General features: G+C 37.4%; 1 protein-coding gene across 5 annotated transcripts in view; it reads right to left on the bottom strand.

Annotated features, from left to right (window-relative positions):
- Nucleotides 1–22,677, bottom strand: part of PPP6R2 (protein phosphatase 6 regulatory subunit 2) — an 85,456-nt gene that overhangs the window by 17,672 nt on the left and 45,107 nt on the right. For all 5 annotated transcript variants that reach the window (XR_003254404.1, XR_003254405.1, XM_026071148.1 and 2 more), the window contains exons 12-21: nt 22,224–22,339; nt 21,246–21,331; nt 20,821–20,901; nt 19,188–19,285; nt 16,458–16,515; nt 14,825–14,952; nt 12,361–12,536; nt 10,713–10,875; nt 10,265–10,353; nt 8,855–9,062 (exon numbers count right to left, since the gene is read on the bottom strand). Coding sequence is in view for 3 of the 5 variants with exons in the window: in XM_026071148.1 (XP_025926933.1) it covers nt 8,855–9,062; nt 10,265–10,353; nt 10,713–10,875; nt 12,361–12,536; nt 14,825–14,952; nt 16,458–16,515; nt 19,188–19,285; nt 20,821–20,901; nt 21,246–21,331; nt 22,224–22,339 (1,203 nt within the window). In the remaining 2 variants the exon portion in view is untranslated. The remainder of the gene's footprint in view (nt 1–8,854; nt 9,063–10,264; nt 10,354–10,712; nt 10,876–12,360; nt 12,537–14,824; nt 14,953–16,457; nt 16,516–19,187; nt 19,286–20,820; nt 20,902–21,245; nt 21,332–22,223; nt 22,340–22,677) is intronic.

Raw genomic sequence — 22,677 nt, 5'->3', positions numbered from 1 at the left:
GAGAAATAAACTAGAAACACACTACTTACCTGTAACAGTAATCGGAGACTATCAACACCATTACAGTTCTTCATTCCTGGAATTGTCCTCCCTTACCCAACAAAGTCTAGAAGATTTCCAAGCCCACAGTTCTTTAAACTGTTCATTCTGGCAAAGCACATTTATGAACTAGCAGAGTTACCTATGCTGCTATAAACTACAGATTTTTCCCAAGTGGTAACTGACACTTCTGTGTCCGCTTAGAAAAGACTTAAATTTAAGTACAGAACCTAAAACTCTGAGGAAGAAATAAGTTAATTGGATGTTCACGAATGGTATCTTCTGAAGCCAAACAGAGCTAAAGCAACTTGCTTTCAGTAATTGTGGGATTACATTTCCAATGACGTATCCCTAAAACAAAACAAATGCTGAAATCCTGAAAAGAGAAAAAAATGCCAGCAGAAAGCCTCCAAATCTTCTACATGCCTATTTAAAAGCCCCATGTTTCTGTGTGAAGTGATTACCGGGAACATCTTTATTTTTTTGCCTTCTATATACAGTAAAATAAAATAATGCTAAATGCAAGAAAACCTTATTTGAAATAGAGAACCTAAAGATGAACATGTTTAGGATCAATGTAATTAAGCCATGGATGTCCTGGAGCGAGTAGTTCTGCAACACAAAGACAAGGAGTCCCACTTTACAAGATGATGAACTGACAGCATCTGAAGAATGTTCTGACTACCAGGGTCTGACTGCATTGTGTATTTATCTGGTTTTTAAATCTTGTATCTGTTTCTCTACACACAYGTGTATGCCTGTATTCACTCTAGGGTTTAGATGCTTACTGCTAGAGTTGAGTCTTGCTTCATATAGGACAGCCCRTGATATGATTTTCATACTGTATACTTCTAGTAGGTTATTACCTAAAGGTTATAGATAGACAGTATAYGGTCATACTTTTTTTCTGGCAATAATGACATGCCGAAGAAGGTAGAGAGAAAACAAGCATGTGAATGATTTTCCTAACAGTTTTAACCCAGTCCAGTTTCATGAATGATTCCTCATCTATCTGGCAGAGAGCATGTTTACAAAAATGGAAGGAAAGCTCACTGAAAAAGAAAAGATGACTGAGCTGCAATTCTGTCAGCAACTAAAAGAGGAGTTTATAATGTATACATATAACCAGAGTCTGATAATGAAAACATGTGACAGATTTTGATATCTAGTTTCTATTTCTGTAGCTACTTTTCTATCTGCTCTTGAAAAAATATGTAAAAAATGAGGAATAATGACATAAAAACAATTATCTTCATAAAGATCTAACATGCTCTTAAAAAGAAATACCGTAAGTACAAAAATATCCTTTAGAGAAACTGCAGGGGAGAGAGGAGACAACAGAGAATCAAACTAACTCCGTGAATTAAGTTGCCATAAATATCATTAGAAAATGACCTCCCACACAAGAAACTTGAGCTCATGAGGTTTATATGGGTCAAAGATAAACTTAATTTCAACCACTAAAATTTCCATGACACAAGGATTCCAGTATTATGAAGTCCTACGGGAACCCAGTCACTAAGGGGGCATAGAAATTTATCTGTCTTCAACAGGCTCATGGAAAAGCAAAGCTGGACACACAAATCTCTGCAGAAGAATACTTACAAGCCGAACTAACAAGTTAAAAAATAAAACTGGCAGGTTGTGTGGAACACAGAATACTATGATCCAGGTCGGAGGGCAAATAACAATATCTAATTCAATTCTAGAATAAACCCTAGTACCTATAAATATTTTGCACTAACATATTCCTCTGGTGAGCTTTCTCTTAACAGCTAGGTGTGTGCTTTGAACTCCAGTGTGGTATATCCCTGTTGCCAGTACAAGCAATCAAATGATCCACTTCCACATCACCAGAGGCAAATGCTCAACCTGGTTATGGGCCGCCCCAAATCCTGACAGAGTTGAGGATGGGGACAAGGACAGACTGTATGCAACCTGTGAAAGAATATAACTGTTCTTTCATGAGGTTGGTTAAGACACGTTAAGGAAGAAATGATATTAGCAACCAAGTCTATATCTACCGTAGCCTCTTCTCAGTTTGCTGCTGTAAGCCCTACAAACAGACCTCTAATAGTTCCCACCTTAGAAAGAATTAGCGCAGCTCTAATCCAAGACCACTTGTAAAAATTTTCTACCAGTAGGTTTAAGTCTGGCCAGAACTGTCTTTTTTCACAATATTGTAGCCAAACTGTGCAACTTAATGACCAACTTTGTAAATACTACTCTCTGGAGGTCACTTATAACAGAGAGTACTCTCTTTCTCCAAACATTGCAATGCATCCTTAGATATTAAGCACCCTCAGTGCACAAGCTGAATGTACCAGCTCATCAGCCTTATCAGAAAATAAGGCTAGAAGATATGACCGGCATTATTAGGTCCAGTCACCTGCATCACTAGAAGCTCAGAACACAGTCTGCATAAAATAAATTGAAAGAAGTCTCCTCCTGACTACTGGTTTCTTCTGGACTGCCATGGCACAGGGCCTGGTGGTGTTCCCCTTCACTTGGAGGTTTTGTGAGCATCTGGCTTAGCAGAGTTGATCAAGTTTCCCCCACAGCAGGCATGACACAGCTGAACTCAAAACATCCTGAAGAGGACAGCATCCATTTAAACTTTACACAACAAGGCTTTCTGAATGAGCGGGAACTTTAAGATAATCTTGGGTTCTAGAGACAGAAGCAGCTTTGTGGCAGCAACGGGCTAGTGCTCAGTCTCTTGCAAAGTGAACAAAGCAGGCAATTAATCAGTTGGGAATCTCAGGGAGGGGTGAATATCTATGTGCTACTGCAGACACTGGCAAGAAATACTTCCTGCTGGAGCCCACTTTAGAACACGACATTTGGCGAGTTTCTGCCTTACTCACTCGAAGGTGGATGAACTAAGGAATACCATCGAACGGTACAATTCACAAATTGTTTTGAAGCATGGCAGGGGATAGTAAAGAGAGTGAAAGTGAAATAATTTAGTTTCTTGTTTCTTCTTCCTGGTTATCTGATGTATTTCCTATCTTAAACATTATCCATGGTTTATCTTTTTTAGGCAGTAAGTTCCTTGAGGCAGGTACAATCAAGTCTCCTCCAGGTTATGCCTACTGCCAAGCACTCTAATTCCATTTAGAATAATTACGTAACAAATTACAACAACGATCTTAATCAATAGAAGTATTTATAATACAACTTCTTCAAAACCTGTTATTTTATGTTAAAGGATGTATTCATACATCAGACAAGGAAGGCTACAGAAACACTACTGGTCAAAGCTGCTAGTGTCTGTGCAAACTGTATGCGCACACATACATACACATACAGTGCCTCACCGCTGGGAAAAGGGAACAGGTTTACCATTTTCAGCAGCAATCAGAAGACAAGGTAGTCAAGGAAAGCCATAACAATATTATATTTGGTTTCAAGAAGGCTTTAAGGGCCCTTTCCCAAAGGCACACAGATTACTTTAGATGAAAGATTGGAGAAAATGAACTTTGGCTTCTAGCTGCCTTTGGAGACTTCTTCCATTAGAAGCATGATGAGGATGATCCCATACAGGATGTATTACTTCCTCATCTGCCCTCATACTTTTCACATGCTACTGAAAACCTGCAGCTCTCTTAACCGATGAGTTTCAACTATGCAAACTTGTTTCTTAGAGAAAAATCTGCCACAAAGATTGCATGGAGTTCTCAGCTTTTACTACCTGTAATATAATACATGCAATATAAGAAATACTTTATATCCTAATTCCAAATCTCAGGTACTATAAAATGGTTGTTCATTTTTTTGCTCTAATGCAAAAATCCCGCAAATACAAAGCCTCCTCAAACTAGTAATACAACTATTTTCCTTGAAGAGCAGTTTCTTCCTAGAAAAACAGAATTAAATGAAGAAGTTCACACTTCGTAACTACTGCAGTTCTCATAAGCCTATTCTATACCAAAACTGATACACAGTTAAAATGAAGTCATATGCTGCTCCCTTTATAAAGATGAAAACTTTAGGTGCTTGCTTAATATTTGATAACATTTCAGTTCTTTCTAGCAATTTCCTCCAGCTTTATGGAGAAAATACTTTATATTGCAACTTTTTTTCAACCCCTCTCTTGCCCAGTTTCACTATGCAAAACTCTTTACAAGACCCATTTCWACACTGCTACTGCAAGACACACATCTTCTCTCGCCCTGTCTTTCCATTGACCTGCTTATGGAGAGCCTCTTGGATCKAGCCAGGCAAATTAAACTATAACTGTTTTGGCAGGCGTTTCAGATATGCCAGCCTGACTCTGAACTGTACTACGAGACAGGGATCCACCTGCTTTAGCACCTAATGCAGCTTTTCATGATGCTAAGTGCAATATCGATCTACATCTCATTGTTAAAAGATTTGTAAGGAATTTGGGCTGTAGTCATGAATGATCCAAGAGCTTTAAGTATTTCAGGGAAGAATGGATTTGATACTGAATAAAACAGCCTTAGAGTTCAATTCTACCCACCTCTGAAGCTCACTATTGTGGCTCCTGGGAGACCCTAGATATCCTCTAGTCTCTTTGGTAAACAATTAATAAGTATCACAGACATCAAAACACTGTAAAGACACACTAGGAAAAACAGTGGTACTATAAACAAAGAAGCAAGACTTCTATAAAAGCGTACCTAAACACAAGTCTCATGCTGAGCCCATAAGCAAGTCCTTAAAAATCAGACTCTGGAACAATCAACCAAAAGACAGAAAGTAAGAGATGCAACGGCAGCCATGCTAAATGCACACTTCTTAACAGACTATTAAAATATCTGTTGGCTAATAATTAGACAAAGTCATACAACATGGGAGGTCTGACTTTCAAAATTACATGCAATCTTACATTATAAAGGCCAACACATGTGCCAGCATAAAAGATCCAATCTGTGCCAATTATTGCACTAAATGTTCATCTTCAGGGGGAAAAAATAGACTTTTACAGTGAAATGGGACCTCAGTTTAGTCACTTTGCTTTTACTTTTCTTTCCCAATAAAAGTACGCTGATATAGAGCCAATTTTTACAAAAATGCTGGAGTCATGCTCCATGCCCAATTTTCCACAGCATGCTTATTTTTCCCTAATAATCTATTTAAAGCATTCAGCAACTCTTTGCAATTAGTCAGCAAAACAAGACACAAGCAAGACAACTGTCTTTTGTGCTGATTTTTCATGCTCTTCAGGTACAATAGCAAATCCATATGTCATGCAAGATGAACAGTCAGCAGGCACAGAAAAGAAAAACGTATCCCAAAATGGGAGAGCTCGAAACATCCACTGTGACAACGTAACTCCATTCAGCTTGGGAAACTGGAGGATTATTTTCTCTACCGCATGTAAGCGGATGTTGCACTAAAATTCCTTGCTCAATAAGAGCAAAAGCAAATCAATTGCTGGGTTKCTCTGTGCAAGAGCCGGGCCTGACACGGACCTTTCGGGATCCTTCATGCAGGGGAGAGAATGCCAGCTCTCACCTCGGAGTCCATGCCCAAAGCAATGGGAAGAWCCATTGCCAGCTGTTATTTCAGAGCTATTTCAGCAGAAGGAATTTAAGGTTTTCACTGCTTTTAGAATGAAAGCTAAGTATTTTCATCCTAGAACTGTATACGATCAGAAACAAAAGAGGAGACTTTTAAGGTGATTTTAGAGAAACACAATACTTCCAAAATACAGAAATCACTAGTTTTGTCTCATTTGCACTTCGGTTCTAAGAAAACCACTGCAGCACTTACAACGCTTACTTCCAAAGCTTAAGAATGTACAAATTGAGAATTGGTATTAAATAGACACGAAAGAAATACATTGTTTTTAAACAGATAGCAAGCACTACTGGTCAGATGGAATTCCAGCCTCCATTCTAAACTTCCTTTTTTTGTTGCTTAGCAAAATATTCATTTTCATGTTTGGTCTCTGGTCAAGACTGCTCAGGAGAGGAGGCAATAAGGTGAGTTAACAGTAAACATATTCAACAATTTTCAAAAAAAATAGATTAAAAAAAAAGCATCAGTAGTTAAGGAAAAGTTAATAAAATGAGAGAGAAATTGAAAGTTATAAACATCCCAAACCCCATCACCATAAACAACAAAAGCTGTGACTCCTTTTTCTTTGGACATGGAAATGGCAAGTCATTTCCCACCAAAAGTACCTATCACATTGCATACGCTTAGCATTCATTATTCTGCTTTCCACATTAAATGCAAATCTTATTACTGTTTATGCTGCTGCCCATATATCAATAAACATAAGAACTGCGAAACATGTCCAAGCTAAAACTGCTGAAGGAACCCTAACATTTCACTTCTCTAGTTCATGGATTAATTCTACAACTTTAGCAAAGCCTTGCAGACATTTTTAAGATCTTTATAGCTACAGAGATGCTTGCTTTGAACACAGCTTAGAAAATGCTCAACCTGTCAGTATTCCCCATACTGGTATTCTGAATACTCCTGACTGGTCACTGACTAACAGCTTGAGTATTACTGAACTTTTCTGGAACAAAGCACAGCCAAATGGCAAGTAGCTTGAGAAAAACGCCAAACAGACTCCAGTACTTATGAAAGAGACAGGAAACTTTCCGAAGTTTGTTAAATGACATTATCAGTTAGTAAAACAGTAAGTAAAATAAGCACGTGTTGTAATTAAAAACAGTTTAAAATACCATGCAGCTTACAACTTTGAAAATCTCCAGTCTCTGGAGAGCAGAGATACACGCTGAGCTACATTTCCTGAATCTCCTGCCCAGAGAAGTCAGTCGTCAGGAACTTTCTGCTCATCAGGTGACTGTCCCTTTAGACATGAAAGTTTACATGTTTTCTGTAATGCACTCTTCTTCAAATGCAACAGTTAGGAGACACGTTTATTTCAGTGCATTTCTCTTTTTGTCTCTGATCTGATACGGAAATTACAGCAGATTCTTGCTAGTTTGCACAGTGACTGGGAAACATCACTTAAATRGATGAATTTTAGAAAATAGCTAGTAAAGACCCACAATTTAAAATAGAAAGCAAACTGAAAAGTACTTTGACTTGGATAACGTATCTAGTATTGCATTACAGCTAACACCATTAAAGTAAAATGTTGAGTAGTGTTATTATGAGAAGGACTCAAGAGGCTTTACTTTACCACTACCCCCAGGTAATAAAAACAGACAGCAATTCTAATACTGGGTGCATTAGCAAACTGCAGACCACAAGGCTTTACTATAGTAATCTTGAACAGAATATGAATTTTCCTCTCAAAATAAAACAAATTCCTATTTGCAGAAAGAGCTCAGAAACAGGTGGAATGGCAGAAGCTCAAGGACATGACACATGAATGTACTAAACACCGTATTTGTTTTTAATGGTTCATTAACACATATGTTGCCTGTACACATTCTTTTCACAAAGGACTATACACAACCTCAAGYGTAATTTTTAAAACTATTATTTCTAGGATCTGTTTTAACAGATTGTGAAAATGTGAGCTTTCCCAGTCCAACAGCTCTGTGTCCAACCCAGAATTCAGTAACTAAGGGGAGAAACTGCTTGTCAGGTGGATGTTTGGAACCCTGAAAAAGTCACCGTTATACATACCCTCTGACTGCAGGTCTAAATATTCTGAGCAATACCCACAGCAAGAGAGAAAGGCAGCAAGAGAGGCAGAAATAGAAAGAAAGCAAAGAAAGGAAGAAAAAGAAAACAGTAAAGATTGCTGCAAAAATAGACAAAAGAATTAACTTTGCAAGCTCATCCTGAAATGGTGATCCCTCTAGTAAAAATATGAAGGAACATATTAAAGGCTATTTCAAAGAGTACAATTGCTGAACACTGGATTTTGGACCCAAAGGACATTTGAGGTAGACATCAAAAATAAAAAAGTTATTAAAAGCTCAATTCAGGCTTGCTTAACCAAACCTACCTTTGGTTTACTTCCTCCTCTTCTATTTTACTTAGTTATATAATCCCACTTTTTTTTTGAGCCACTGCTTTCTAACTCCTAGTAGCTATTTGCTGGAGTACTTTGGTATGCCAAGCAGCTCATGCTGACTATCCAAAAAAAAGTCACATAACCACAACATTATAAAACATAAACATCTGTTCCTGAGTTAGATACATAAAATACAGGGATCCCCAACTAGTAAAGTCACAGCCCAAATACTTGTAAGGAATATGAGGAAAAATTCAAACATCCTAATTTTGTGTAAAATTTCTGGACATGCCAAAATGAACTAGAYGCTTACTGTTTTCAAAAGCAACTGCAGCTCTCAAATAAGAGTATGATAGATTAGATAGATGCAGTTGTAACCAAACTGCTTGATAACCAGAAGTTAACAAATCTCAGAATTTACTGTACCTTATTCTGGTATTTTGCACTTTTTATAATTTATCATTTATAAAGTTCTACCTTGAGAATAAGGGAAAAATGACAGCTTGTCATTTAAATCCTCCTCCTGCAGGACTGCACCCTGATTCCATGTCAGACTTTGTATTACCCACCATTTGAGGCTCTGCATGAATTTTCTATGGGATCTTACCCTGCATCCCTGCCACGAGTCCAACCCGAGCTGCAGCTAGACAGCCAGACGTGTGATGCTTCTGTGACACGGGTCAGTGGCTAAAATGAGCCCCACATATGTTTCTTATAATAAACCTATTGTAAGTATTTTATCATAAWGTGACAAGAAAAGCTGTAAGACATCTTTGCACAGGACATTTTGAACCATGGTGGAAAAAACAGAAAAAGGAACACATTAATCCCTAGTGACACAATGCTCTAAAAACCAGGATAGAGCTCTACCCCACCCCAAGGTGATTCCTTTCGCACCTGGTGAAAACAGCCTTCTCATTTTTTGCATCCATAGTCAGCTTGATGGTTTCCTGGCCTGAGCCTGTACTGATGGTTTCCGTGACAATATCAGCTTTATCATCCTCTTCATCACTGTCTGAACCTCCAGAYGAGCTACTGTCTGAAGCCACCAGCGGTGCTTTCCTTGTAACGCAGACGTTCCAAACACAGGGTGAGGCAGCACTGACTGAAAAAAGTAAAGAATCCACATTGCAAAATGAACAAAAACATGGGAACAACTCCTCAGGTACCACCTCAAGTGAGTACAGTGGTATCAAATGGAATGCTTACAATTACAGCAAATTTTGAGATGATGGTTTTTGTGCAGATCCCACAACTAAGACAGCATGCAATATTATTTTTTTAAATAAGCAGACAAAAAAAACCCACAAATCAGTGTTCCCATCAGGAAAGTCCTGACACCTCATGTTTGTGTTCAAGAAAAACAGCAGAGCAGACTGTTCTCTTCACTCCTTGCGAAGCTCACAGAAGGTGATTACTCTGAAGGGAGGATTAAGGTGGTCCATGATATCTCTGTTGACTACAACTGCTCTGAGAACTTGTTATGCTAAACCTTAAGTAGTTATTCTTTTTAAGCTGTTTGTTGGTTTTCATTCCACATGCATGCCTGTCAAGAGCTTTCCTTTCAGGAAAGCAGAAAAGACCTGTTGCAGCCTTAGAGAGTGTTGCAGCCTTTTCTTCCCAAATTTGATATGTGCTCAGGCAACTTGATTTAACACATAGTGCCTGACTGAAGGGTAGATTTAAAAAATGTGCATCAATAAAGTAGTCATCACATGCTCTTTGAGCTCTGCTGAACTGAATTTTGAACTTAGTTGGGAGAGTATACCAGAAAATGAATGTAATGGAAAAATGTAGTGCACTATCCATTTCAGTATTATCCACCTTTCAGTTGTAACTACAGACAAAAGTTTAGTTTAGTTCCATCAAGGTCCTTTGCTAATTTTTTTTTCCCTTGCAAAGAAAAGAGGAGAGAAATAAATCAGACTGAAGTTAACCAGCTGGTTAGGTGCAATTGCCAATAGGATAACTTATCATATCCTTTTAAATTTTGCTAAAAGATTTCATAATCAAGAATATGGCTAAAAATAGCACTTTCAAATAGTTTACAAATGAATTGTCTCTGTGACATCAACACTTACAAGCTTAAATTTAATACTTTTGTTGTCGAACAAGATTATCCCAAAAAACCTTTAGGATTTCTGAGTATTATTTTAATGGACTGAACTCTGTACAGAAGAGATCCTTTAAGTAAGGTAAGGCAGGCAGCACCGGAGGGAAGCTCTCCCCTGTAGACTTGGTACGCTATGCAATACTTCAAACAGCTTAAATTATATACCTGTTTAGTTTTGTAACATTCTCACTTACAGTTCTTGTCCTGACTCTGCTTTGTGTTTCCATCTGAATCACTGCTTTCCGTGTCCACAGGAGAACTGCATCGTGGACCTGATTCAGAGCTAAAGCAGGAGGGGGAAAAGCCTTGAGGATGAAGTGCAGATACCTTGGTTGTTACTATTTCTTTACACAAATATCTTTAACTTCTTTGAACTTATTTGTTTGCTTATTCTATAGTCACAGTCTAGCAGCAGTGGCAATACATACTGTATTCCTGTATTATAAGACATGAAYACTAGTGTCAGTGAGTATGAAGCCCTGACACAAATACTCAGACCATATTACAAAATAAAAGGGGCAGCAAGGGGAAGGGAAGGGGAAGAAGATAAGATTACGATCAATGAACTCCATCAAACCATATTTCAAACATTCTTTCATTCAAAAATTATAAAAAAATTGATTGAATTTATGCCTCTTTTACCAACAAAAAGGTTGGAAGTCTGTAAATTTTGCCCATCCTTTCTCCTCAGGCGTGGTGTTCTCTGGGGCTGCTGAATCCCACACACTTGATCCAACGTCCATGGCGACRCAGGGTGCTGGGGGCTTTGAGTTCACTGGCTCAAACACAGCTGTCCATCCAGACCCTGAGGACACAAAAAAGCAGACTGGAATTCCTATGAGTTTTCAGGATCTTTGGCTTTCCCCAAAATTTTCCAAAGTGCGCCCAGAGATGAAAAAAAGACAGAAAAAGAAAGACTGGCACCTCTTTGTTATCTATAGGAAACYGCCCGTCTCTGAGATTACAGACAATCAACTTGAAAATCCCTTTTCTGACAAATATTGTTATCCACAAGAGAGAAGCATTAATTAAGAAAAACGTCCTTATGAATTTCTTTATTCTTTGAGCCAGTGTTTTTCAACTGAACTCTGTTTAAGTACATTATTTTCTTGCCAAAAGTTAAGAGGAGCAGTTTTCAACTGTTTCAGACATTAATTGTTTAATCTTGGCAATTACAGGTAGAGAAATGATACATGGATTAAAATGTTTAAGATCACAGAAATGATCTGGAGCAAAATTAAGAATAGAATTTGGTTTCCAAGGTCCAGCCTATTGTTTATTTATTAGAACACACTTCTATTCCTACAGATCATAAATTTTTAAACAGCATTTTTCATGACCTTTTCTCAAGAAAGAGAATTTACTTGCATTGCATAGGTCTGTTGTGTAAACYGATTTGCATGCAACAAAACTCAGAGTAGGAGAGATTCACTAAATCTAGACTCACTCAAAAATTGAAACAAAATTTGATCCAAAGTCTCTAAAGGGTAATTACACTGATGTACAGTATCCACAGGCTGTCATTTGTATTGTATATACTGGTTCTTCCTAGTAAGGACTGAAAATAATGACACTACTAAATGGCTGTAGAGAGCTGATTACAAAAATAAATATGCTTTATGTTCATAGTTACCACACAAAAACACCAGCTATATTAAAAAAAAAAACCACTTTTAAAACTGAAAATACTTGCACCAAAAGTAGGCATTACACCACATACAGAAAAAAAAGTGCTTTTGGAAAAACATCGTCATCCCTTTGTTTCAGTTGACTGAATTTGTTCTGCTGACAGTGCTGTATGTCTCATGAAGTTACACAGCATTACTTGCATCACTGCTCTGGGAAAAGCTTGTCTGTCTGGTCTTCCTCCAGGCCGGACAAGAATGGGTTTACAACATGCAAACTAAAACTAGACAGGCCATAAGGCAGAAGAAGGAAGATATACAGGGTGTGGAGATACTTGGCAAGACGTATAAGAAGTCAATGTTGTAATCCTCCATTGATATGTTGTTTTTTAGTTTTTATACTAAAAGAGCTAATAGTATTACTTGTACCTGTGTGGTTGTCTTAGCATAACTGAAGCAACACATTCCTGTGCTGAAGAAGTTGGGCAGGGCTCAGTCTCACTATTATTTCAGGGGAAAAAATGAAGACTGAAATTCATGCTTCTCATCTGCACAGGTGGCATTACAGAATAGCTGTAGAAGCCAGGCAATTTGCAGATTGCTATTCTGCAGAGAGGATTACAGATCTCATTTCAAATGGGATGACGCTGTGTTAAAGTCTTTACCTTCAGAGGAGTCGGAGTCTTTCTGCTCAGAAGTATTGTTCCTGTTGGTGTTTGCTGAGGAAGGAGGCAACTGCTGCTCTGTTTCCTCCTCCTCTTCCGAGTCCACGCTACCATCGTGATCTCCATTCTCAAGATCACTTTTTGACGAACTCTCTGAGGTCTGAGATGCTCCAAACCTGAATCGCAGAACTCAGAATTAGAAAGACCTCTTACAGCAGCTAGTTCACCCCTCACCTGCTTCCTCCCTGCCCCAAAAGGGMAAAGGAAAGGCACAACTCGGGATGGTTTCCCACAGCATATCTTTCAGTGCTTTGGTCACAGTTTAGATGGAGCAAAGTGACAGAGCGCTCTGTATTTTCCACTAAGGCTACTGCACAGCCAACGAACTTTCCGTTAGAAAGTTCTTCCTAATAGTCACAGTCCAACGATGTTCATCAGATTTCACCCTACTAATTCTTTCTCATATTCCCCTGCACAATTCTAAAAGATTTCATTTTAAGAAACTCCCCATCAGCTACTATTTAGTTACTATACAAACAATTCTTAATCATTTTTATAAACCAAGTATTATTTGCAAGTGTTACATGTTTATAATACTTTGTAAGAATCTAAAAAAGCAATTTTTCTTTGCAGATCATACAGTGTAATAATAAAAAAAAAAAACTCAATACCACTACCACACTAAAATACAAGGAACAGAAATAGTAAAAATGACTGAAAGAGAATATAACACCCACAAAAAATCAAATGTGTTCAGGCAGATGCAATTAGGTATGATTGTATACATTCCACTTGTTACTAAAGAAAAACATTAATACAGTATACTTATTAAATAATCTGAGAGTACCTCATGTAAAGTAGGGCAGAAAGTAGACAGAACAACTAAATCAATGCACATAAACACTGAAGGTTTAACATGCTGTAAATGCAGTTTCTTGCATTATAATTTTCATAAAAAATTCTGAATAACCGATGACTGAAAAAATTTGATTTGCATTTAATCACCAAGTTTAGTTAAATTTAGTGTCTAGTCAAAACGAATTATGACTTAACCATKCACACAATTTTCTATCTTAGTAACAAGATACTTATTTCAACCTTATATACSAAAAAGGATACACCCAAGGCCCAATTCAATTGATATATTTACATTTATATATTTTTATTTGGAAGTAAACTAGATGAGAGGAAATGTACTTAATCAAAGCAAGTACAGTAAACAAAATTTTTCCCCTTTATACATATCAAGTGGAACCTGACTAAAACCCATAATGGGTCATATGTTTTCTACATTCAAAGGATGGACATGAGAGATGAAAGATTAGCACTTAATAGTCAATAAATAAGCAGGAAAACAAATAATCTGTAAGAAATTATAACGCCTAAATGTTAAAGATTAATCTGTATGGCCAATCACTTTTAAATCCATCTTAAAGATCAAAAAACCCAAAGTCTGCAAGTTGCCCTTTGTTTTAATTATATTTATCATGGTCACTTACAGTTGCTTATGCTAAACTCTACGCAATTTATTTTCACTGGAGGACACAGTTTCTTCTTTGCACTTGCAAGGGACCCAAACACCTAATCCAAATTTTTTTTAACAGTAATTCAGTGCAAGCAGAAGTATGGAACTGATCAACTGATGCTGAATCCCTTTTACAGGGCTTATTTCCCCAAAACTTATAAAATGCAGAGAAGCAACAGCAGTTATTAAGTTCCTAAAAGCTTTGCTTGTCAAAATACATCTGCAGAGATGTAATGGGAAATAAGTTCCAGTGACATATTCAGGCCTGGAGATTGGTAAGAGCAGACAAAACAGTGGCAAACAAGGTGAATACTACTGTGATATAAATGCTGTGTATTAGTAAAAAAAAAAAAAATCAGTTTAATAATAATAGGCAAATAAACTTTAAGGTCTTGACAATTTTTCTTGCATCATGTATTCATATTTTAGATTTGCAATTACAGAAATAACTTTTTTTTTTTAATAACTGACTATATCAAAGGGTTGAAAAATACTAATGATTTGCAATGCCAGAGATGCACCATGGGAGATCATTAATTGTCATGCAAAACAGATTTTTTCTTGGTTGGACTATTTGGAAATGTCTCTTCTATCTACTGCCCTCAGTCCTACAATCTTCTCAGTCTCCTCCTTTCCAAACATGAGGAATGGAATAAGTTCTAAGTTTTTCAAACTAAGCTTTTTTTTTTTTTTTTTTTATCTTTGATAATAATCTCAACAATCTGGTGCTTCCATCATTACTGCATTCCCTCAAACCGCATCCTTGTCTCATATTCAAGACAACCACCTTTTTTTTTTGCAGGTGTGACATATAAAACACTATTTTATGCAAGAAATAGGCTTCACAGAACATAATTAACAAATAATTAAACAAACAATTAACTGAAATTTAGCTTCACAACATTCAGAAAGAAAAATGACTTTTTGTTTTCATCTTACCGTGTTCTTGATTTAACTTGGGTTGCATAGCTTATCTCCTTCTCTTCCCAGATATCTTCTTCCTCCTCATTATCATCAAACTGTTGGATCCGTTCATTGCAACAGGCTTCAAAGAGGGAAGCATTGGGCTAAAAGAGTATCAAAAAGARATCAAGTTCCATTTGTTCTTTGGAGAAAGAGACAAGAATTTTGTTGATGAGCAAGTTCATAAAACAGCATTTGTACACAACTAAGACCATGAAGGTGTTTGCATTCATTTCATTCTTCTTTCCAAGTTAGGTAACAAGCAGTGTTCAGATGTGGAAGAGTAAAAATAGCATAGAAAAATAAAAGGCTTAGTATGCTCAGAAGCAGCAAACCCATCACAGATCAAGAAAGAAACACACCACTATCTCAGCCTACATTGCCCCCAAAACAGCACRTATATCTGCAGGCTGCTTCATAGTTGCTCTATTATATGTGTCTTTCTGCATCACTCAGGGTGGTAGGGATATAAAATCACTGGTAGTATGAGGGCTAGAAACAATTACCTTAAAAATATTTCAGATGGAACATCACCCATTCACAAATTTACCAACTGGGAACTTCGAGAATACAGTGATGCCATGCACGCAACCGCCCCACCTGGGCTGACGGCCCACAGGGCAAGTTCTTTTGATACTGCATTCTCCTCGACAGAATTACAGGGAGCTTCTAAGCAAATATAATACTTAACTCACRCACAAACATACCTTTCAAAACATACTACCTTCCTTTCTGGAAATGACAGTTTTCAGACATTGGTAAAGTGAGTTATCCCTGAAAAAACACAAATAATCTGCCCATTTGGGTGTTCTGGAATCTCTGAGTTAGAAGATTTAGTAAGTGCTGATTTCAAGAWGATGCACAGGCCAAATCAACAGCTGTCTTAGAATTCCAACAGACACAAAAAACTGTCTAGTCAGGAAAAAAACAAGTTAATATATGCAAATAAATAGCTATTTGCGGCTGTAGACTTAGCTGGCCATTTCAAAAAGGAAACAATTTTTCTGTATCTATAAAGCATTATCTAGAGCAGTCAGAAGGGAGAAGAAAAGCTTTTCATAGTACGGTTTAAGTGAAAAGTAAAGTATTTTAAGAGTAAGGAAATCTAAGTCTCAGTATTGACTAAAACAACCTTCAGTCCAGAGATGAGTCTGGAATCACCTCATTTAAGCCACTATCCATCTTCTTCAAWAAGTAGTGACTTATGCCAGTAAAACAGAAAGGACAAGATACCACATGACAATATATAGACCCATAAGAAACCCAATACTCTGCTATTTGTATTTTTTCCCTAGTTTGTACATGGCAAGATTATCAAAATGAAAATAARAACAATTGATTCACACTGCAGAGAGAGAGAATAAGATTCCTCCAACGTAAAGAGTACTACTTCTGAAGACTGGCCAAAGCAATAAAATGTAGGGAGACTCTATTAGGGTACATTTAATGCCCTGAATTTCTTAACTGGACTCATGCACTAGGGCCTCTTTTCATTTGCTAAAATAATATACCAAATCCCTTTCTTTCAAAATGACTACAGCTGATTCAAGCATGAACTAACTTGCTAGAATCCATCCTATTAAATAAATATCCCAAAATACCCACTTACACTGTCATCATCTGCATCTATATTGAAGTTTATCTCTGCAATCCTGTCAAAAGGAGCACTGCAAAAAGAAGGGAAAGAAACTTCAGTGATGGCACGGAGTAGCAAACAGCACTTTCGCAGCCTCAATGCAAGACCAGAGGACAGCTAACCACAGAGACACTTTATATGACCACTCAACATCTTCTGTATTTGTTCCCTGAATATTCGCTGCTGTGTTAAGGGCAATGGTTTCCTCTCCTTAAGATGAAAGAATGATTATTTCATATTTTTGAATATTTAAAAAATATGTAGGATTTTCATTCCTACATTCAATACCTTAGGGAAAGATTTTTAGCATTATCTTGTTGACAAGGTATTTTGAGCCTTCAAGGCAACCACAGCCAATGACTGGTTGTTATTTTGCAGTTCTTATGGTACTCATGCAATATATGGGCTATCTCCAAATTTTTCAGGGAGTCTCTTCAGCTGAATCAAAGCTTACATAAAAAAGAACAATTCATAATTAATTAAAAATRGAAAATAGAAGGAGTTGCATCTGAAATTCCAGTCCTATGGTCAGCTAAGAATTCCATTAAGTTCCTCAGAATGAGACAAGATCCAGTGATGGAAATCCTGCACAGCGAGCATGTATCCAGAAGGGACAGAAACTGTCTGGTTTTTTACATAATCACAATATCCTTGGAAAGCTTAGTGTGCATAGTGGCTCAGCACCCCCTGATACATTACTGACCTACCATAGTTGCAAAAATCATTAAATAACACAATTGCTCATTTGAATTTAAGATTTTCTGTTCTACAAACAGCAGAGGGTGCTGCAGGTCAAAAAACTCCAACTTACTAGCACAGTTGGGCCAACGCAATATTTTTTCCTAGTATCTAGATACTCCTAACTTTGGAAAGTATTATTTTCCTTTAAGAAGATTGTTTAGTTAGCAAAAAATATTATTATTCAAATCACCAGGACAATGAAGCACGATTAACACTTCTTATAATATTCCAATTCATATCTTTCATAGTTTTCATCAGCTGGGAAACAGATGACACAGAACCAGTCTTAGAATGTTCTACACCAGAACAGGTTTGTAATATATTTTGTCTTCTTTTCTAGTCATTAATACAGAGAAGGATGGTGCATCTCAGTTACAGATTTTGCTCAATTTCACCTTCATTTTTAGTATGCACATTAGGTACCTTCAGCAGCTTCTTAAATAAGGTAACTCTTCCCATCCACCTACATGCACACACAAGTTCAATATCTGGTGCTGTCTCACAAGAAGCTAAAATTCTATTTTWTTTTTTTTAATGTGTAGAACTAACTAATCCATATTCAGTAAACTCTCACACTAGTCTGAAACGTATTGGCCTTATTTAAGTTCCTTACAGTCGCCATGTTCAGGAAAAAAAAAAAAAACAGGAAAGCTGGACTCCAAAATCTTCCTCCACATTAAAATACAACTTCCAATTATTTGGCAAACACTTTAATGGAGTTCCTAAGACTCTAAGGATCTTAAGACTCTCAGAGCTATCAAACATGGAAGGCCTTCAGGACAAGGCTACTGGGTTCAGGCCTGAAAGCATCTCTGAAGCAGCCAAACTATTTCCAAATTGTCATTTCATTTAAYGTACTTCACAGAGTCCGGTAGTGGTGAAAATTATGGTCCGAGCAGAACCAGCCAAAGGATCTTCAATAAATCAAATGTGGACCACTTTTGGTCCACAACCAATGAGTCAGAGCCATTTGGCATGTAGTTTTCTGAGCTAAAAGCTTCCTATCTTAATCAGAATTCCAGGACACGAGGATCCTGTAGCATTTGCACAGTGGACCCCAATATTTGCTGGCTTGTGAGTATCAGCCCTCAGGATGTAATGTACAGCAGGTATCATCACACTGGCTCTGTCACCTGGGATGAAAAATACTTCTTTTGACTGTGATAAACACTGCCATGAGAGGAAAGAGAACAGGGTAAAATGGCAACCAGAAACAACAGATCGGGTAACATCCTGGCGCACTTTTCTGACAGTAGAGGTAATACTAAATAGTTACAACTTCTGAAATACTATRGACAAGCAGGATATTTACAGAGTCCTAATCATTTCCTTAGCCACAATTTTTGAGGTGAGAAGATGAGTTGTGGTTTTAATTAGATTACAGCAGTTCTTCTATAAAAGCAACACCACTTTTGAACACTGAATTCAGCAACCTACATAACATTAAATCCACCTATATCTTCCTTCTTTTAACTATTATTTGGTCCTGTCTTATCTATGTTTCCTTATTCATAAGAGAGAAGGGTTGAATTTTTCTGTGCACTTCATCACAACACCATTCTCCACCTTTCTACTCCTAATTTAAGTAAGGACTTAATCCCACTGKAGAGTAGCAGTATAATTGCCTAGAGTTAGATCTAGTGCTTTGCATTCTGTGCAATTAAATGTATTTTAGAATATAAATTTGCATTTTTTATTAAAAATGTTCCTCTTCAAAATGAAGAAGTACTTTTCCTTGGTTCAACAACTGTCATGGGAGATCAAGTATGGAATCCTGTAAAAAGAATCACTATGAGAAAAGGTCAGCTGCTTTCCAGTACACTGATCAGTCTTCTGTTTTTTTCAAGCCAAAGAAGATACACTGAGCTTGATTTTACGCCCTAAACCAGAAGAAGAAAGATTAGTTGCAAACAGCCTTAAATGCTAAATATAGATAGAGCTCTTCAAGCTCTATAAACTTACTTGATATTATCATCCTGGTCTGCAAACTCCTCATCATTAAAGCCAAATTGATCCACAAAGTTAGCTGTCATCTGCTGGATTTGGTACTCTGAGAAGGCCTGAATAATGGAACGCAAAAAGAGCTATCATAAAGGTGTCCAAAAACATCCAGATAAGCTTTGTTGAAAAAAGGTATTCTAAGGAGGCATTAAAATCATAGAAAACTGAGGAACTYGGAGAATTCATCTAGTTCAAACATTTTTTTCAAGGCAGGACCAATCAGATTTCTATGAGTCTTGGACAGATGCTTCTCTGATCTGCTCTTAAATTCTTCTAATGACAGTTGTGAAATTTTCCTAGGAAATCATTCCTCTGCTTCATTATTTTATTAAAACATCTTTTTTTTTTTCATTTGTTTGTTTTCCCCTGATATAACACGAAATTTGCTTTATTGCAATTTAACCCCACCATGGACATCAAGAAGGTATTTTTCACTTCTTCTGTATCCCTCTTCCTTGTAGGATGAGGCATATGTCTCCAAAAAATCTTATTTTCTCTCAACTAAGAGGCCCCGATTTCTTTAACTTTTCTTCGTATGTCATGTTCTACACCTCTGATCATTCTCAATGCTATCCTCTAGCTTACCTTTTGTTCACACAAATCACTTCTGAAGTTCAGTGTCTACAACTGGACGCTCACCAAGCAGAATGGAAGAACTACTTCATGTGTCTTTGAGACAACAATCACACACATCACAATGTTTGATCTCCCACAACAGCTTGGGTCTTCTGACTATTTTTCAGCTGGCACCCCAGCATTATCGCACAGGCATTTTTTTTGGTCACATTCTTGCCTACCCATCCATGTCCCACTCTCTATTTCTGAGGAGGATTGTTTCTGCCTCTAAGTAGAAAAAGTCAAGACTTTACAGCAGGTGATGTTATGCASCTGTGTCCCTGTCTGAAAAGTTCTRTGGGCTCCTGTCAATATTTCTATTGATACTTGTTGCAATAAAGGGCAAAATGGAAATCCCTCCCAGGGCCAATATATTTTCCCCTTATTTTTATGAGCTTTGAGCCTTCTACATATCGGCTGAAGAAAAGAAGGATCCTGAGACCTTAGCTACATTCAAGTGAACCTGTTTCTTCTTAAGTTGAGGCTTGCAGATAGGCTTCCTCCCTTGTAAATGAATATATCTTTACTGCTAACATTTTAGTATGGCTCTTCAGGTTTTTAACGGAAGACTGCATAGCTCAAGAGGAAGCAGAACCCTTCTACCAGCTCCAATTCTGCTGCAGGCAGGTGATGCATACTATCTTGTTGGCTGGGAAATATAGCAGTACATTGCAGCTGGCCTACGACATCTGTACTACCCAACCTACCACCATGCAGAAAACCAGGACAAGAGAAAGAAATATGGAGTCTCTCATAGGAATGTGGGAGACATCATGTATTTGGGACTTGGATGCAGTCTGAGCAAAATTCTTTCTGAGACTAGCCTGAAGTCTGCTATGTAAGTAGGTATACTGGAAAAACACAAATCAGCCAAGCACACTAATTAAAATTTAGGAAGCTGATCTGTACTAGGAAGGATTAAGGGTGAATAAGAGAAGCAAGCTCCCCAGGAACAGTGAAGAACACATTGTTAGCTCACCTGCTGGAGAGAAAGTTCATTGGGAAAAGCACTCTCAATGTCTTCATCTTCACTGGAAGAGTGCAGATGATGAGTGCTCACCTGGAAGTACAAAAAAGTAAGCATAAGGGAAAGCTAAAAAAGCTCAAATACTTTCATTCCACACACACAACCAAAGACCACACTCCTCAGAAGGCAGAAACTGTCCCAATGAATAATGCAGTAACATGGATCAGAGTTTACCAAAATGTATCAGAACTGCTGCTGCTTCAAGAACTATTATAGAACATGTTCTTTACTAACACTCTGCCCTTGTAAGCCTATTGCATAAAATAAAGCAAAAGAAGAAAAAAAAATCAATACCACTATTTTCTATTAAAAAAATTTCAGAAAATAACACGCCTGATCAGAAAAATCTGAAAAATGCAAAATATCACTATTCTCACCAAATCTACTGTATTCCTCCTGTTTGTTTCCGTCAGCGTCTCTTCTACAAAACTCTCCCATCTCCCTCTGCAATCTTCAGGTAGCTCTGCAACAGAAAGGTCGCCATCAAGATTATCACAGCTCAAGAAGAACGGATCAATGCCAAACGCAAGCATTTAGCCCCAGTGTCTCTCCTGTGTTGGGAACAGTATCTTCATCAAGGGCATTGGTTTTGGGACTATCTGATCCTTAATAAATAAGGTTGAACTCCTTCTAGGATACATTTAACAGAAAATTAACAAAACACACTGAGCTTGCCTGAATATCTCATCTYGCACTGGTTACTTGAATGTCTTTGGGGAGGCACATATACCTGCACATGAACTAAGTAAAGCATGCGTTATATCAGTGCCCTGTAAAATAAATTACATTTCACCTATGACTTTCTAAAAATGGCAAATTCTGCAGAAAAAGGAAAATCTTTCATTAGGCAACCCAGTAAGATACTGTTCTTAACCATTTTGACTCACTCGTGCAATTACAGTAGGCTAAAGATACAAAACTTCTACTACAACTTTCTGAAAATCAGCATACAGGTGACCTAAGTTCTACTTTTTTTTTTTCCTTTTCTTCCATAGTGATATAATGGAGAGAAATAGCCATGGCTTGTGAAACTTTCAGTCTTTACTAAAATAATTATTCCTTCTCAATTTTAATGCATATATGACAACACACCAAACTACTATAGTACTATTTGATCTATTCATTAGAAACCAAAAACAAAGTTACAACAACTTGAACAGGGCTGTATGCTAACAAAGATCAACAGAATTTGGTCAAAATGTCTTTAAGTTAAGGGAATTTGCAATATTTAACYAGGAGTCATTTTCATTATAAAAGGAAGCTTCATGAAATACAAGGCACTAAAAGTATTCCTAAAAGGTCTGCAAAAATCAGTTCATCAAGAAAAAAAATGGAATAGGAAAAGGAGCATATACCTTTAATAAATTCACTAATTTGAGTTTGCATGGGGCCCTTCTCCATATTCTGTACTACAGCGTTGGCTATCCGGGTAAGGTGGCCCATATTGCCTCGCCTCATTCCACCTTCTGCCCTGAAAACAGAAAACAACCAGTAGCAATATAACCAGACACCAAGAATCACAGGGTCATAGAGTCATAAGCAATCTCATAATCTAGAAATGCTAAGAGTTCCCTGCTGCTGCAGTAGTTTGACATTTGCAAGCATTACTATAAACAGGGTTAATAGAAAATATACTGCAGCACAGAATCAGCAGGAACGCTCCCTATCCATGCAGGCAGGGCAGAGGATGYGTTTACCTATAACAAACGAACCCTTCTGCATTTTTCCATGTATTGAGAGGGAAGAGACTGCTCATCGAGTCCTGAATGCACTAGGTATTCTTTATAACTGCCTTAAATCTTAAGCTAA

This window comes from Apteryx rowi, unplaced genomic scaffold (assembly GCF_003343035.1).
Source record: "Apteryx rowi isolate R43461 unplaced genomic scaffold, aptRow1 scaffold_322, whole genome shotgun sequence".
NCBI lineage: Eukaryota > Metazoa > Chordata > Aves > Apterygiformes > Apterygidae > Apteryx > Apteryx rowi.
Note: the sequence above shows the minus strand (reverse complement) of the source record. Positions and strands in the feature narration are given on the sequence as shown.